Below are 16,397 nucleotides of genomic sequence, written 5' to 3' on the forward strand. Positions count from 1 at the left end.
ATCTGTCACATTCACATTAACAGAAGCTATTGGGGGAAAAGGGTCATCATCCACAGCCATGGACTCTAGTTTTTCATGAAACTTCACGACTCCCTTGTTAATTCTGTCCTGCAAAATATTCTTGAACGCCCAACAAGAATTAGTAGCGTGGTTGTAAGAGTTGTGGTACTTACAATACTCTCGACCTTTCAGCTCTTCCTTGGGTGGCATCCTGTGATCAGGTGGAAAGGTGATGAATTTTTCCTTTATCAAAAATAGAAAACTTTCTCGGTCTTTGACACATCAAATGTATATTGTATATCTTTGGGGAGTTGAGAGCTGTTCTTCTTGTCAAGTTCTGCCGGCTTCTTTTTTAGCAGGGGAACCGTGCAAGAACCAGCTGATCGAATTTCTGCCAGTGCCACATCTTCCACCTCTTGATAATAGGACCCTATAGCAGTTCTCTTTTTGTATGACTCTTCCCGCAACAGTTCTTCATATTCAGCAACTTTAGCAGCAAGCTCAAAGAAGTCCCTGAACTCCATGCCTTGAAATTTCTTTCTTAATTCAAAATCCAGCCCTTTTTGTGCCATCTTCACGAACTCGGTCTCAGGTAAGAACACCTTGCACCTATTCTTCATCTTTTTGAACCTGTCAAAAAAAGAGTCCACAGATTCTCCTTTCTTTTGGGTTACTCTGGACAAATCGGCAATACACACTTTTGGCTCTGTTCTATAGAATTGGATGTGAAATTATCTTTTCATCTCTTGCCATGAATTTCTAGGGAGTGAGGCATACCATGCAAACGCAGTCCCTGTGAGAGAATTTGGGAATAGCCGCAACTTTAAATTGTTGAAGTTCTCCAGGTTGGCCAATTCCCCGCACTGGATGGTAAACCTGGCTATGTGCTCGATGCTGGACTGGACATCCTCACCGGAGAATAAACTGAAATCATGAACTCTATAACCCCTTGGGTACGGGTTATTCACGTCTATATAGTCCGGATATGGTTTGTGGAACTCCGGGCGGCCTATCTATCTCAAAGTCGGCCCATATAGCTCTCGAACCATCTCTCTCACCATCTCTGGATCAATCATGTGAATGTTCCGAGCTGGGAGTGGGTGATGGTAATGATTTGCCCCCCGAGCTTGAAACCCTGCATTTAAACCAACATTACCTCCTGGGAAACCCCTATCTACTCCTGGATAATCCATGTGCGATATGTCATCATAAGCTCCCGGTTGGTACAGAGGATTTGTCACGCTGTACACCTGAGTAACAGGTTTCTTCGAGCTCCCCACTCCATGAGCACGTGGATATGGCTGAGCCCTCCCTCCTAAGGTTTCTTATCTCTTGTGAGGTGGTGTATACCTTCTTTCTGGATGATTTGGGAGAGTAAACTCTGGGCGGCGGGGATCACCGGCCCTTGAGATTCCTACTCCCTATCAGATTCATGCACTTGGTTGCTTCCTTGATCAGCCTCTTTGACAGTGGTATTTTGCTCTCCTCGAAGAGACTGACTCGGTTTTACCAAAAGGGTCTTCAAACAGTCAGACACCGCCTTAGATAAGGCATGTGAAATTTCCTCAATCTTTACAGCAGTCAATTATTCTATCACCCTGTTTGAATCTTGATTGTACGTAGTAGGAACATGCAGATCCACTTCTTCGGCCTGTGGTTCAACAACAGGTTGTTCGGGCTGTTGAACCTGAGTTCCCTCTTGATTGGCCAAAGGCTCCCCGCTCTCCTGACTGACGTTTTCTTTTGCTTTTTGGCGGCATAGTGAGGTCCCACTGGGCGAGCCAAAAATATGTTTGCACAATATTTGATTTGCGGGCGTGCCAGGTGCGAAGTTGCACCAATTTGTGTGAAAAACAGTAAAAATCTAACTTCTAACTATCAAACGAAAGCGAATCCTAAATTCGATCGTCGGTTCTAATCTCCTAAACTAATATAACACAGAAAAAGAAGAAAACTACTGGAATTTGAGGAATAAACCCCTGACATCGTATATATTTTCAATAAACAGTAGGAATTTACAAGACATAAAAATATAACAACTAAAGTTGCTGAAATCTAAAATGGCAAGTCCTAGAATGCTAGAAATATGCTGGAATGCATAAAAACTAATGCTTGAAGATTGAATTTTTGCAGAGAGTATTTTGCAGATTTGTCTGTGTGTTGAGAGTTCTGTTTTCTGTGTCCGCTTGCCGATCTCTTTTTTCCTCCCAACAACTGTGCGGTTCTTCTCCACTCCCCTATGATTCACGTTCCCCGTTTTTCACGCCACGATCTCCACATCTCCTCCCATGATCTTCTATCTTTTCAGCACTTCGTGATCAGTTTTTGAAAATTAATCCGTTGTACCTGATGGGCTTCTAATTAATTTCTAATTAAATTGGGCTTCTAATTAAATAATTAAATCGGGCTCTTAATTTAATTATTTTGGCCCAAACACCGGTATATACGGATCTAGCTCTTGATGAATCCCTACGAACGATCTTCAAAAAACTCCTTCCTTCAAAGTTCTAATCAGGTCAACGATTAGATGATTTTTTCCTCTTCTAATTTGCACTAGTAAAATTAGAAGAAGTTTTACGTTGGAGATCATAGTTTGAGAGACGGCTCAAACTTTTTTCCTAAGAGGGGTGGCCAAAATATTTGAGAGAAAATATGGAGGAATTTCGAAAATTTGGAAGTGTGGTGGCTAGGGTTATGGCTTGATTACACCTATTTATAATTAAGTCATAAGCCAATATTCATAATTAACATTAATGGGCCTGATTAATTATTTGAGCTAGTCCAACTAGTTTAATTAATAAATCAAGGTCCATTAAGAACTTTAATTATTTAGTATGTTGGATTTGTACTGGTACAAGCCATTAAACATACTTCCCACTATATTTAATTTAATATTTAATAAACTCAACTTTTGAGCTTAATAAATTAAATACATTATAGATTCAACATTTGAATTTAATAGTATAAATTCAACTCCTTGAATTTATCACCTGCATAATTTAATATTTAATAAACTCAACTTTTGAGTTTAATAAATTAAATTCTCAAATTTTTATAAATTCAACTCCTTGAATTTATTCTTTCAAAATTTAATTATCATAAATTCAACTCCTTGAATTTACTATATCATAATATAAATTCAACATCTTGAATTTATTCTCTCAACGGGAACAAACGATCCAGTGCTTGTGTGACCCTCAATGGTTCAGGGATACGGCTAGCCGTGGGTTCACAACTCCTTGTGATTCAGGACATTATCCTTTATTCGGGCTTACCCTAACTTGTCTCATTCTATGCATCAACAATTGATCATCAGAATGTCAGAAATCATATTTCTTATTAAACCCATCGAACCATGGTAAGAGCGTCTAGTAGCATCGCCCCATGATTCCCTAGGTATCACTGATAGTGCCTGCAAGAACCAGTCGATTATGATTAACGTACAGTACGGTCCCTTCATCTCATATATCCCGATGGAATCTGCAACAATTGGTTCATCGAGGGTTGCAAAATAATTCGATAACTATGTGACACATATAAATAGTGGCATCGCATGTACTATTGGAGAACTCTTTCTCCAACGTACATCTTATACTCTGGCCAGAGATTCCACGCACTATTATTTCATCAGATCACATAGGATATCCACACCCGTAGGTGAGCGATGAATCCCCGACTATAATGCACTGGCTCCTATATGTGTCGCAACTGTACCCAACCTCGCCACCTGATGACTCTCCTGGAGCCGGTAAACGAGTCAAAGCACAGCCCTAGCATAAAGAACCTCAGTGTTGTCCCGGGTCGTAAGGACTAATGGTGTACAATCATAACCACGGACTTATCCTCTCGATGAATGATAACAACTTGGAAAGTTATCGGTATAATCATAATATGACTACCCATCTACATGTTTGGACATCTTTATGCCCTTACCAAGAAACGCAGTACACAACATCACAGATGCTAGTCTCGAGCTCAAACGACCTTTATCCATGTTCTAGGCGGCTGAATCGACTATGAACGAATTTAGAATATGCAGTGTTTACAAATGAGTTTTAACATCGAATTACGATTCATTTGTATTAATACATAATCAAATACTTTATCTATGCTGGTCGCATGGGTATACAGATAAAGTGAAACGAAACCATTAAAAGTTAAATTATATTAAAATAAAGATTGTTTATTACAACTGAGTCAATAAAATCTCTAGCCAACAGTTGGCTTGCCGAGCATCTACTCTAACAGTAAGCTGTTATGTTAAACATTGAATCATTACTGTGAACACCTTCTGCCGGTGTACCTGAAAAAGAACTTGCAATCACGGTTGTTTTTTTTCCTGGCTTTATAGAACTCTGTTGTGGAAGATCTTGTAGTTTCATGTCTATACAATTTCCATTTGGGTATTGTCTGTTGGCTCTTTCCCCTGGCTTTCGTGCTATTTCAATGTAGGCAGATTAAATTTTACTACCTTTGCTAATATTGTTGAATTTTTTTTACTTTATCAGAGTATGCTTCGTTTGGAGAAAAAATATTGGTGTTGCCTGTAAAGCCCGAGTCTCTTCAGTAGTTTACAATTGAAATATGTATGGGACGGGATAATCATATCAGATTGAAAACAAAACATCTCCCAAACAGAGACGCAGATGGTATCAGGCACAAGAGTACTCCTTTTTGTGTGCTGTAAATTATGTTGTTGGAGTATGAATCATGCAAAACTGGAGTGGAAAAACATGTGTTTAAGTTCTCTGGTTGATCGCAATTAAGCCAGTTCTATGTTTGACATTGCTTTTGCTCGATTTCGATATTTATTTATAGAATCGGTGTTCCCCAGTCAATCACAATTTTACTTGTTTATTATTTGTGTTTGTGAACATCCTTTTCTAATTCGTTTATCATGAAGAAATTCCATGATAGGCAGGATTAACAATTGCTAAGCCGAAAAATTTACAATAGCTCCATCCCATATCACTATTAAAATATTCTGAATTTTACTCGTAAATAAACCGAGAATCATTGGTGGTTAAAAACAGCCCATTAAAAAATGGTAAAACCGAGGCAGACCACTGCAAATCCAATATTTGGCATATTTTACAATAATGTTTGTTAATAATTATCGTACTACTCAAAAACACCCATTAGAAAAGAGAAAGAAAATAATGTGTAGGCACAAAAATTAGGGAAATATGATCTCAATTATTGGTATACAAGATGATAAGATTAACACTACCGATACCGCACTTTCTCGTTTTCTTGAACCCAAATAGCAGTGTTACAGATAATAACGTCTCAACAAAAATCTTGCCATGGTAACCAAGGACATGACTGATCTTGAAACAGGTTTTTCAAATGTAAACACACTCCAGGAGGTCGTATTGTTTCTGAAAAGGGAACAAGAGGTGTATCTCAAACCCAGAATTCTGCGGCCGAGTCTAGTGCTGGCGATGTAACATTAAACTCTGGATACCCCTAGCTTTCTCTCAAATAAACGACGTAAAATGTAGACTTGCAAAACACTTGCCCCTATCAGAGCTGCTGATTCGAATAAAGCTTTTTGGACAGCTCGATTGCCCATTTTCTCATTCACTGCTCAACCAATTCAAAAATCAGTGTTAATGATTCAGCTATCTAAGGAGTAGATGACTACAACTGATCATTAGAAAATATATAGCCAATGAATATAATGAAATATAAAGAAAAACGAGCTTTGCCAAATAAATACATAAATATATATGTATTTATAATACACACACACACACATATATAGAGAGGGGAAGACTCTTCCGATCACAAGTTAAATCAGAGTTATATTTCCACTCTGAGGCACACTAATTAGATATTCTGTTCGTGTAACTTATCTATGGAATTGTGCAAATGGTTTGGGGTATATAACAACCAGAAGCCATGCATAAAGAAGAATTCTCATCAATTCAAGTTTTTTTTGAGGAAAAAGTAGAGAAGACTGGACAGCAAACCTTTGTCCTCAAGTTTGGTTTAAGTTCAGCATAGGGAAAAAGAGAGAAATATTGAAAGGAAAACAAAGAACTTTTACAAAAGTCATCGTGAACATTTTTAATTTTTCCTCGATGCCAAGCATTTAGAATAAAGGAACAACACTTTATGGTGAGAAGAACGGGAAAATAGTTAAGACTAGTTTTTCTCGAACTCTTTCAGAGACAAATCGATAATCCAGATGGAGACCAAGATTTAGTAAACACATAACACAAGAAGTTCATTGTAATTGCACGTGAACTCATGAAGCAAGGGTTTATTCTCATTTTGTGTTCACCGTCTTTTTTCTTCATCAATCACCCTCACAATGATACGTGTACGGGTCATACAAGCAAAATTTTCATAATAAAAATAATGAAATGATGTCAAATATTTTAAATCAAATTAATATAAAATAGCAAAGGCTGCCAAAAACCAAAGGATGTAAAATAAATAAATTTACCGATTGCCTGTCGATCAGTCTGAGCCTCTAGCCAGTGTTGCTCAAACTGAATATTGTACAAAGCTTCCTCCAACTTGCCAATATGATCAAAAAGAGGTTTAAAATGCTCTGCATATGCCGACAAGTCACATGCTTGAGTTAATATTCTAAACTATTCTTCACAACCAAAAAGAAAGTGAAAAAAATTCACCATCTTTAGCATGCTCATCATGGTAATAGAAATGGCCAGCATGCACGTCAAAGTCTATGGTTTCATGATAAGGAGATTTGTTGGTGAAACAAAATCGGTAAACTCCTTGATGATAAGCCACAAACTCGTGCTTTTCACTTGTCTTGTCACGAACATCATGGACCTGTGAACCATCTGGTCCCTTCACCTGAATAATATTTCTTTTATAAGAAGCAAAATCTTTTAATGAATATAAATAAACAGTTGAACAATAACAAATCCTTCAGTCGATAATTTGAAAATATGAATCAAGCTATATATCCTTCACATGGATAATTCGATGAAAGTCAAGAGTATAATTCCGACATAAAGGAAACATATTTTATTAAACATTTAGCATGAAGCTTCCCGCAAAATGAGAAATATATCCAAAACAACTCACAAAAGCACAATGTATTCAACAAAAGCTACAGAATACTGGCAATAAACATCCATTAGGACAATTTCTGCTCAGATTTTAATACATATTGGGATGACAATGGTCTCAACTCTCAAATTCGAGTAGTTGCAGCTGCAACATTTTGTCCACCCTCGTGACATTGTGTTGCATTCCAAGCGGTGAGAAACTAAACCATGCCACCAATTTGTTTCAAGTGGTCATAATTGAGAAAAGTAAAATTATTGTAGTCACTTTTGTCGGTTCATTAATGTCAACCAACAATTAAAATGATGAATAATATCATAAAAATATTTACTATGAACAGAAACCCTACATCTCATTCAAATAAAGACCCCATTTCTATTCTAAATTAACCCATAAAAATTTAAAAAAAAAACGGAATAAAGAATAAATTACCACAAGGTCGACGCCATCTTCATTGTAATGCCAAGAACCCTCTGATTTAATCACCACGAATGAAAAATGCACAGTATTCCCATATTCCACCTTGTGGGAGATGCACTCCTCTCTATCTATCACAAATCTGATCCCCATACCACCCTTCAAAAGACCCAAAATCACCGCCACAACAACCGCAACCGCCACCGACGAAAGCCTCATCTGCATCCCAAATCGAAACAACATCAGCTTAAGTTTCCTCGTCCGAATCGTTGTCAGACACAGAAAAATCAAATCCTGAGAAACTCAGATTTCTTACCTTAAAGAACAGAGATTGTTCGGAGAGAGAGAGATCGAAGCTGTTGCGTAAATGGATTTTTCTTTCTTTCTTTTCTTTTTTTGCCGTAAGAAAAAAGGCAATCAACCAATCTAATATTATTACCGAACTGTAAGTCTTAGAAATCTGAGCTTAGGTTTGCGAGCCGAGGAACAATGTGTTTGACTTTTTTTGCTTACGTGGACTCTCCAACGTGCATTAACCAATGATCAACTTCCAAGTCAGCAGTGAGAAGGTCCATGTATATATAACAGTATCATGTTTGTCATACTTTTCAGCATATTTCTTTCAAGTTTTAAACATAGATTTTACAAGTTTTGAGTATTACAAATAATGTAGTATATTTATTGTGTTTAATTTAATTAATTGACAAATGATAATTTTTTAATTGTATACAATATATACATTATCATATCAAAATTTATTGGGATATTTACTTTTCAACAATATAGTTGCATACTTCGAAGGATATAAAAGATATTAATGATTTTAGTTGTTTTCAATAACTTTCGAACATCATATATCAAGTCATGTGTAGATTAATAAAATATATGTAAAATAAGATTAAGTTTTTTTTAGACGATATCACATAATTAAATTTTTGAGACGAATTGATTTGGTTCATATTTAAAAAGAAAGTAAGAGGTGTATCTAATGTTGGAGATGTGTTGACTTTTAATTACTTTTGTAAATTTTAAAAATTTTGAGGTATTCATTCAAGATTTTTGTATATTTTAGAAAAGTCTAGTGTTAATTAAAATAGATTTTCATAGAGTTTTAAAAACTCTATAAAAGTCAAATTATAAATAAACTTTTAATAATTTCATTGAATTCATTAACATACAAATATTAAATAATAAGGTACAACTATAAATTGTCAAAAATTATCTTCGGTTTAACCCAAATATTTGGAATAATTTTTAAAACTTCGAACTTATACATTAGCTCTTTCTTTTTCTCTATCACTTCACCTCACATCATCTCTCTTTGTCATCTCTCTTTGGTGAAGAGAGATATGTGAATTCTAGAATATCACTCTATCTCTCTTCACTTTTAGAATTGATTTTGTGATTTTATCTCTCTTAACTTCTCATGTTCTTTCACTTCTCATCTTCTTTCATCTCATCTCATCTCATCTATCTTTATGATTCTATTTAATTTCANAATAATAATAAAAATGATATAAAAAATAATATTGTTTAATTCTTAATTGTTGAATAGTCTCGTAACAAACATGTTAAAAAAAATTAAATTAACTTAAGATTTTAAGTTATACTTTATAAAAAAAATTTTATTATATAATTGATAAAATAATTTATTTCCTTTGTTGTTTAAAAATTACATTTTATTTATTTATTTTATTACTTTTAATCATGAAATTCTATAAATTTTAAAATTATAATTATTAATTTTTTAATAAAATTATCATAGTAGATATAAGAAAATCATAAAATTTTATTGGCTTATAGAATTAAAAGTAATAATATTTTTTTAATAAACAAAAGTAATTTTTTTATTAACTTTTTGACTAAAAATTGATTTTTAAAATTCTTTTTAGCATTTTCAATAATCGATAAATTATCATATTTTTATAAAAAAAATTATATCCACACAATGATAAATAATATTTTTCAAATGAATTCAAACACAATGTTGCAAATTAATACATTGATGCATTTTTAGAATTTACAAATATACATACAAACCCACATATATACACATATACATATAAAAATTAAATTTTAACTTTTAAATAAGTAAATTTATTTATTAATATAAATTTTTAAAAACTATTTCAAAATTGAATATGTTATTTATATTAATTAATTATTGGTCAAAGAAATTAATAAAAAATAATATGCTACAATTAGATACAATATCTATAGAATTCAGTAAAAAAATTTTTACAAAAGTCGATAAAAATCTTGCAAAAAAGTGTAGAGGAATCCACATAAATATGATTGTAAATATGTGAAATTGTGTCAAAGTCAATAAAAATCTATCAAATCCATAGAAGTCTATCATTTTAAAAAGTCGTCAAAACTCTAAACAGAGTACACTCCACTAATCCTTTTGACTTTTATGACTGGAACGGATCGAAATTTTTTTCACAAAATTGATTTATAAAACGGTCTAATAGGAGTTTTTGTGATTAAAATCTATTTTATTTTATAGAAAAAAAAATCAAAATATTTCATGATTTTATAGACCTCTGACCAAGAAAAAGAGGTTATCAGGGTATTTCTTAATATTAAGCGACTGAATTTTGAATGGGGTGATGTATCAATTAATGTTTTTTTAAAAAAAATTGAAATTTGTATAGAATCTTATAAAAAAAATTCATACAACCACCAGTAGCAAAAAATCAGATATTAATACCATCGGGTGCTCATTTTCAAAAAAATAATGAGAAGTTAAACGTACAATTGATGAACGAAAATAAGATTATGCTATTTGATTTTGTTTTGAAAAATGAGAACAGCTTCGGAAAGAGAGAAAAACAAACAAACAAACAAACAATATGATTCTTTGAATAAAAAAGGTAGATTGATACACTGAAACTTGAAATATCGCATGGTGGTAAAACGAAAAACTCTTCATTTTTTTTCCCAAAAAGAAAATGTAGGGAACAAAAATACATTTTCTCTTATAAATAAAGCATTAAACAGGTGATAAATGGCAAGGAAGGTAAAGAAAGAAAGCAAGAATAATGGTTGAATCCACGCTCTAGTTCCTGTTTGCAGCAGCTCTGGCTCCAACCTTATCTTTCCTCTTGGCTTCCCTGAAAGCTACTCTCTTTTCTTCTCTGCAAATGTTGGCCACAGTAGATTAGGAAAGACAACCACTAAAACACACATGCACATGTCACTTTTTATAATTCTTGAAAAGAAAACATCACTCCTCTCCGCCGTTGCCTGGTACCTGGTTTGTGAAATCTCCTGCCTAGAAGGACGTTTCCTTTTTTCTCTCTTCTCACGGACAGATGTTTTTTCCTCCTTTTGTGATTTTTTAACTGAACCTTTATTCACTTTTTTGTTCACTTTGGAATTGTCCTTTTTCCTCTGCTTCTGTTGGACATCTCCTTCAACACTGTTTGCATCAACCAACTCAGGTTCTTCCTCCACCTCTCCCGATGGTTCAGATGGCTGTTGAGTTGGCTTCGTGTTACTCATTTTCTTCAGCTGCAAGCGAAAATGAGATATACAACTCAAAAGTTAGTTTTGAAGCAATAGTATATTTAATAATAAAAAAAAAGAATAAGCAGATAAAAGTCAAACAAATACGATGGAGGCATTTGGCCGACAAATAAGCAGTGAAGACAAATATGGAGCAAATTTTGAGCTCGTTAATTGGGTTTTTTTTTTAATATTCCGATTTTTTTAATAACTAATATTCCAAGTTACCATAATTACTTAGACCAAAACCATGACATGAATCCTTGATGGCCATAGCATAAGATTCAAAAAATATTGGAGCAAATGGTTGAGTTTGGTTCTGAGGCAAACCTTAGCAACAAAGAACCCATCCATGTTGTGAACATGAGGATAAAATCGCCGTGCTTTCTCCAAAGAGGTGTGAAAACGATGTCCTCGGAATCGAATAAATCTGTAATTGAAAAAATTGGTCAGATCACACATCCATTTCTCCATTAGTTAAGAATAGAAGTAGCAGATAATACATACCCTGGACGTCCAAAATCAAGGCCACAGGGCACAAGTTTGACATCCCTCTTCTTGAGTGCATAATCAATGATAGCTTCATTCTGCAGATTTCAAATTTGAGAAACACGAGGCAGGTGCTATGGGATTTCAAAACTTGTATATGTTACCAACCTCAGCAACCATAATGGAGCATGTTGAGTAAACAACATATCCTCCTGATTTCGAGCCAGCATCCACCATATCTATCGCTGCAAGTATTAATTGCTGCCAAGGAAAATTTAACATGAAGCTGACATTCAGAAAACAGCATTAAAAATTGTTGTAAGAGGTGAAAGAACTACCGGATTGTGGGATCCCAAATACGAGTACAAATCATAATTAAGAGATAACATAACGCAAGGAATCAATGTCAAACAAACAAGAGTCCCAAATTCCGAATGCAATCAACCCACAGTCTATGTAAAAATGAAACCCAGCTTCAATAAAACTTATGATCTTACTCCAAAAGTAACATGAGGGTCTCAAATGCAATGTTATGGAAATGACAATCAATAGGAGAGAAAAAGTGGTGGCGGCAGGGCTTGGACGTGGTGCCATCATTGAGGCAGTAGAAAGGTGACGGGAAAGAGAAATTAAAACCTTTAATTTGCCGTTAAATTTAACAGTTTGGACTAATTTTACTGTCTTTTTAAACGTTTAGGGACTCAAACTGTCATAGTAGAATGTATAAGGACAAAATGTATTCAAGGCATACTTCTCCCAGTGAGAGAATGAGAATGAGAATGAGGTATACCTTTTGCAGATAAGCACAATTCTGTATATCTAACTCGCTTTTTGAGGTCTTCACAGACTCGTCCTTAGATATAACCTATAACATACACAAATTAAATCAAATGTCATGCTACTGACTTAAAAAGAAATCTCAATACAAATTTTATATTAAATTTGATTGCATACGGCATACCCCAGTGCCACTGCAAGGAGCATCCAACAAAACCCTATCAACAGAATTGGCTCCAAGAACTTTGGGCATCTACATTCATGCAGGAAGAGAAACAAATCTTTTATGTCCAGCAGAATGTCATCGATATTCGAAAATTTAAACATGTTCAGATGAATGTTTGGTACATGATAACTAGCAAAAAACTGAGTAAATGGAAAGTAGACACTTTCGAAATTCAAAACAAAAATCAAATAGTAACCAAAACAAGACATCAAAAAAAGATTTATATAATAAATGACTTGCAAACACTTGGCCGAAACCAGCAAGAGACATTGATTATATAAAAAAGAAAATCGCTTTCTAGTTCAAAGGAAAGGGGGTGCAGTACAGAAAAGAAACATATTTCAGAAATAAACATGATAATTTTCACCAAAAGTATATGGAAAGCAAATTAAGATCCTCACCTCCCTCCCATCGTAGTTGCAAACAATGGTGTTCGTAACCCCCATCCGGTGTAAATTTGCAGTGAGTGACTTGAGTCTAGATTCCTTAATCTCGTTTGCATAAATGATACCTTTTTGAGGAAAAATTACATAGTAGAACCATCAGAACACAAAATCACTCTGATTTATCTATAACGTTGTTCACAATGCAAAACTGCATATGGGGTTGGTGCACTGCCATACAATTGATAACAGTTCCAAACTTTGAAATGTTAAGCAACTCTGACATCCTAGCATTATTAAAAAATGGAAAAAGACTTGTTTCTTTTGATGGTATATCATAGGACTGAAGGTGATAAGTGGTAGCACAATGCATGACAAGGATAATAAGACAAATTCTTAATATATATCATGAATAATTTTTTGAGAAAATATAAAGAACCTACTTTTCAGAAACATAAAGGAAGATGACTTGAAGTGATTGGCAATATCCAAAAGAGAGAGACAACAAAAATTAAATTTTGACATAGGTTGTTCAAAAGTTCTACAGAAAACTAAATGTAAGCAGACTGCAGAGTCTTTTAGTTCCTTACCACTATTTTTCATGAGCGCAGCGACATAGGTTGTTTTACCACCAGGAGCAGCACTGTAAATGCACACAAATAAGTCAGGAGGAAAGAATAGCATAGTTTTATGATATCCCACAAATGAGTGAATTTCAAGTGAGAAGAAAAGGACAACAGGAAATAAGGAAGTCAGTGAACATAATAAACCAGAAAAGTTGAGGCGAAAATTGGACGAACTAGTTCATTGGTAATGGAAAGAAATAAAGAGGAGATAAGAGAAAAATGATTCCACAAATAACAAATGCTTACGCCATATCAACAACTCTTTCTTTTTCCTGAGGAGCAAGGGCCATTACAGGCAGAAATGAGCTAGCACTTTGGAGCTGGCAGCAACAAAACCGTTAGTTTTATAAATTCGACGACATGAATTAAAGTTGGAAACTGTAGAATCTGTAGACTAGATACCATATAATATCCAGCCATATATTCTGGAGTGGCCCCAATTGGGACTTGTGAATCATAGACAACCAATCCTACCTACAAACAACATGTTATGTAGCCATTCATATTTTTATCCTTCAAAATTACCGAGTGATAAAAAGAATGATCCACAACACATGGTGACCCTTACTTTGGACCATTTGCTCAATGGATCAAGGTTGACTCCCCTGTTCAAAAGAACACCAGCCAAGTCCCTCCTCCGAGTCTAAATTCCAATTTAAAAAAATCATTTTAGGAAAACTTCAGTAATTAGAAAAGATCTCGGAATAAAAAACCATTACCATCCATATTACCTTTAAAGTGTTTGTTCGAAGACATATAGGCCGAGGCTTCTCAAAAGCTTCTATAAGTTCCATGAGTTCAAAAACTGGAAACATCTGACGAGCACAAATCAAAAAAATCCACAAGCAAATGTAAACTATTATCCCAAAAAACTAGATAGAAGAAAACAGGCACAACAAGAATTGTTTTAGAATAGAAAAGTCACCTCAACTAAAGCCTCAATCAGAAACTCATTGTATCCATAGTAAGCACGTAAGTCCATTTTCAATTGATCAACATAATCCTTCCGTGTTGCCCCCTCTTGCCTCAATGACTTAAAATTTGAAAGCACGCGCACAACTGACACAAATCACATCAGTCCAGTGGCGAGAAACTAAACAAGCCATACTTGCACATATTTAAAATTATGCATACTCTCTTTTATCCTTCTCTGGAGATTAGAAAGATCTGGAGGTCTATGCGCTTCTCCTTCAAGCTCCTGTTTCGTAAAAAACTATAAATTAAATGTGGCAAAAATTTTAAAGCCAGCTGCCAGTACTAAACTTGAAAAAATATTTTGTAAGCACAGAAAAGGAGTAAGAACCTATTCACTAACCCCCTCAGTCGGTAATCTAAATTCATCAGCTTCTTCTTTAATATTAAGCTGCAATTCAGCTTCGGCATCCTCCTGTTCCTTTGCCTTTTCCTCATCAATAGCTTTTGCTCTCTTCTCGATATCAGATACATCAGAATCTGAATCTTCATCAGAGCCGTCCTCTAAAAACAAGAGGCATAAGAATACCGAATTAAAAATAAGGGGAAGAACCACTTAGAAATGCATTACCTTCTTCATCACTTCCATGAAGAATGTCATCAGCAAATGGGTCATCGCCTTCCGAGGACATATCTGAATCAGCGTCCACTTCTTGTTCTTCGAGCTTGTTCGGTTCTTTATCCATGCCATCAGAATCACTAAGCAAGTCCTCTTTCGTTGGTTCTTCGGCCATTGGAAAATCTGCTTTGAGCTTCTTCCTGGGAGGGTGATTAGGTGCCCTCGCTCCCTTCTTCTTATTGAATTTAGGAGCCCACATAAATAAATCTGTAAGATCACGAAAGGAGAAGAATGCAGTCAAACTCTAACCGAAAAAGGCCATGAGGCATGAACATTTAAGGAAACAGCAAAAAAAATCTCCAGAATTATTAGCAGTTTTTGTACAACAGAAAAATAACACAAAGTTCAGAACTTTATCATTCATTAGCAAAAATTACAATACCGCGGGTAGATTCGGAGGTCCCAACAGCGGGCAGTTGGGTGAAGATGGTGGAGTATTGGGTCGAAGAAAAGTTTTGAATACACGGGATATTCGAACCGGGAAAAGGGAAATAAGAGAGATGCTACAACAAGAGGCAAGGGTTTTAGCAGGGAAGTTAAATAGACTTAATTGCCCTTGAATGAGTTAACAGCTTTCTATTAGACTAGGTACAGGCATCTCAAATTTTTGAGGTGTGTAGCCAAGTTTTCATGCAATAAATGGGAAAATTTCACCCTATCTTGTGGGGCACTGTCCCATAAAATGATCAAAGGTCTAGATTTAATCACACATACATCCCATGAAGTGGTCAAAGGTCCAGATTTAATCACCATGTAAAATCAATGGCTCAGATCTTGTGGGGCACTGCCACCACAGGTAGCATCGACACTCCCTAATAATTGATAAATTTTGTTTATATTTTAAATACGATAAATATGTATTTATATTTGTATATATTTAATTGTAGGGGTTCTTTTTTCAATGTATTATAATTATACAGATATAAACTAAACTAAAACAATTGTAGTTTTTTTGGTAAAATAACATAGTAAACAATATATATTTTGAGTTTTTAAAGCGAATATCAAGTTTGATTTATTTGTGTAAGAAAACTTAGAGATGTTAAATATGAGAAGCAGGAAAATTAGTATTATAGATATCAAATATCATAGGGAATTAGTTTATGTATACGAAGTATATTTGGGTATAAACTGTATATTAGATGTAGGATTATATATTTGAAAATGTATAAAATAATACTTTTTAATTTAGTAAAAATTATGTATGCATGTTATAATGTGCAAAGATTTTATTTAAGCTTGTTTAAAAAATAATGAAATTAACCAGTTTGAATACAGTTGGGCAGTAGGAATGAACAAGGAATTAGCAACTAAATACGCGGAGCAAATTT

At 34.5% G+C, this 16,397-nt stretch overlaps 2 protein-coding genes across 3 annotated transcripts; both read right to left on the reverse strand.

The window, feature by feature from the left end:
* Window positions 1–5,176: 5,176 nt before the first annotated feature.
* On the reverse strand, window positions 5,177–7,911 carry LOC140981319 (transmembrane emp24 domain-containing protein p24beta2-like). 2 transcript variants are annotated; one of them, XM_073447692.1, is made up of 5 exons: window positions 7,781–7,911; window positions 7,480–7,678; window positions 6,645–6,831; window positions 6,455–6,562; window positions 5,177–5,586 (listed from the first exon to the last, which is right to left on the reverse strand). In XM_073447692.1, exons 2-5 carry the CDS (start codon window positions 7,615–7,617, stop codon window positions 5,453–5,455), a joined length of 567 nt encoding a protein of 188 aa, XP_073303793.1. In that variant the 5' UTR covers window positions 7,618–7,678; window positions 7,781–7,911; the 3' UTR covers window positions 5,177–5,452. The 2 variants fall into 2 exon arrangements, with proteins under 2 accessions (XP_073303793.1, XP_073303786.1); XM_073447685.1 differs by having other exon boundaries at window positions 7,480–7,683.
* A 2,394-nt stretch (window positions 7,912–10,305) lies between these two features.
* On the reverse strand, window positions 10,306–15,606 carry LOC140981333 (26S rRNA (cytosine-C(5))-methyltransferase NOP2B-like). The gene is made up of 18 exons (XM_073447704.1): window positions 15,449–15,606; window positions 15,019–15,273; window positions 14,791–14,951; window positions 14,610–14,673; window positions 14,401–14,534; window positions 14,207–14,290; window positions 14,044–14,118; window positions 13,878–13,949; window positions 13,722–13,795; window positions 13,440–13,492; window positions 12,868–12,977; window positions 12,425–12,493; window positions 12,254–12,328; window positions 11,632–11,724; window positions 11,482–11,561; window positions 11,305–11,404; window positions 10,721–10,980; window positions 10,306–10,604 (listed from the first exon to the last, which is right to left on the reverse strand). Exons 2-18 carry the CDS (start codon window positions 15,263–15,265, stop codon window positions 10,526–10,528), a joined length of 1,830 nt encoding a protein of 609 aa, XP_073303805.1. The 5' UTR covers window positions 15,266–15,273; window positions 15,449–15,606; the 3' UTR covers window positions 10,306–10,525.
* Between the last annotated feature and the right edge of the window lie 791 nt (window positions 15,607–16,397).

The sequence above is a fragment of the Primulina huaijiensis genome, chromosome 1 (genome assembly GCF_012295235.1).
Source record: "Primulina huaijiensis isolate GDHJ02 chromosome 1, ASM1229523v2, whole genome shotgun sequence".
Taxonomy (NCBI): Eukaryota; Viridiplantae; Streptophyta; class Magnoliopsida; order Lamiales; family Gesneriaceae; genus Primulina; species Primulina huaijiensis.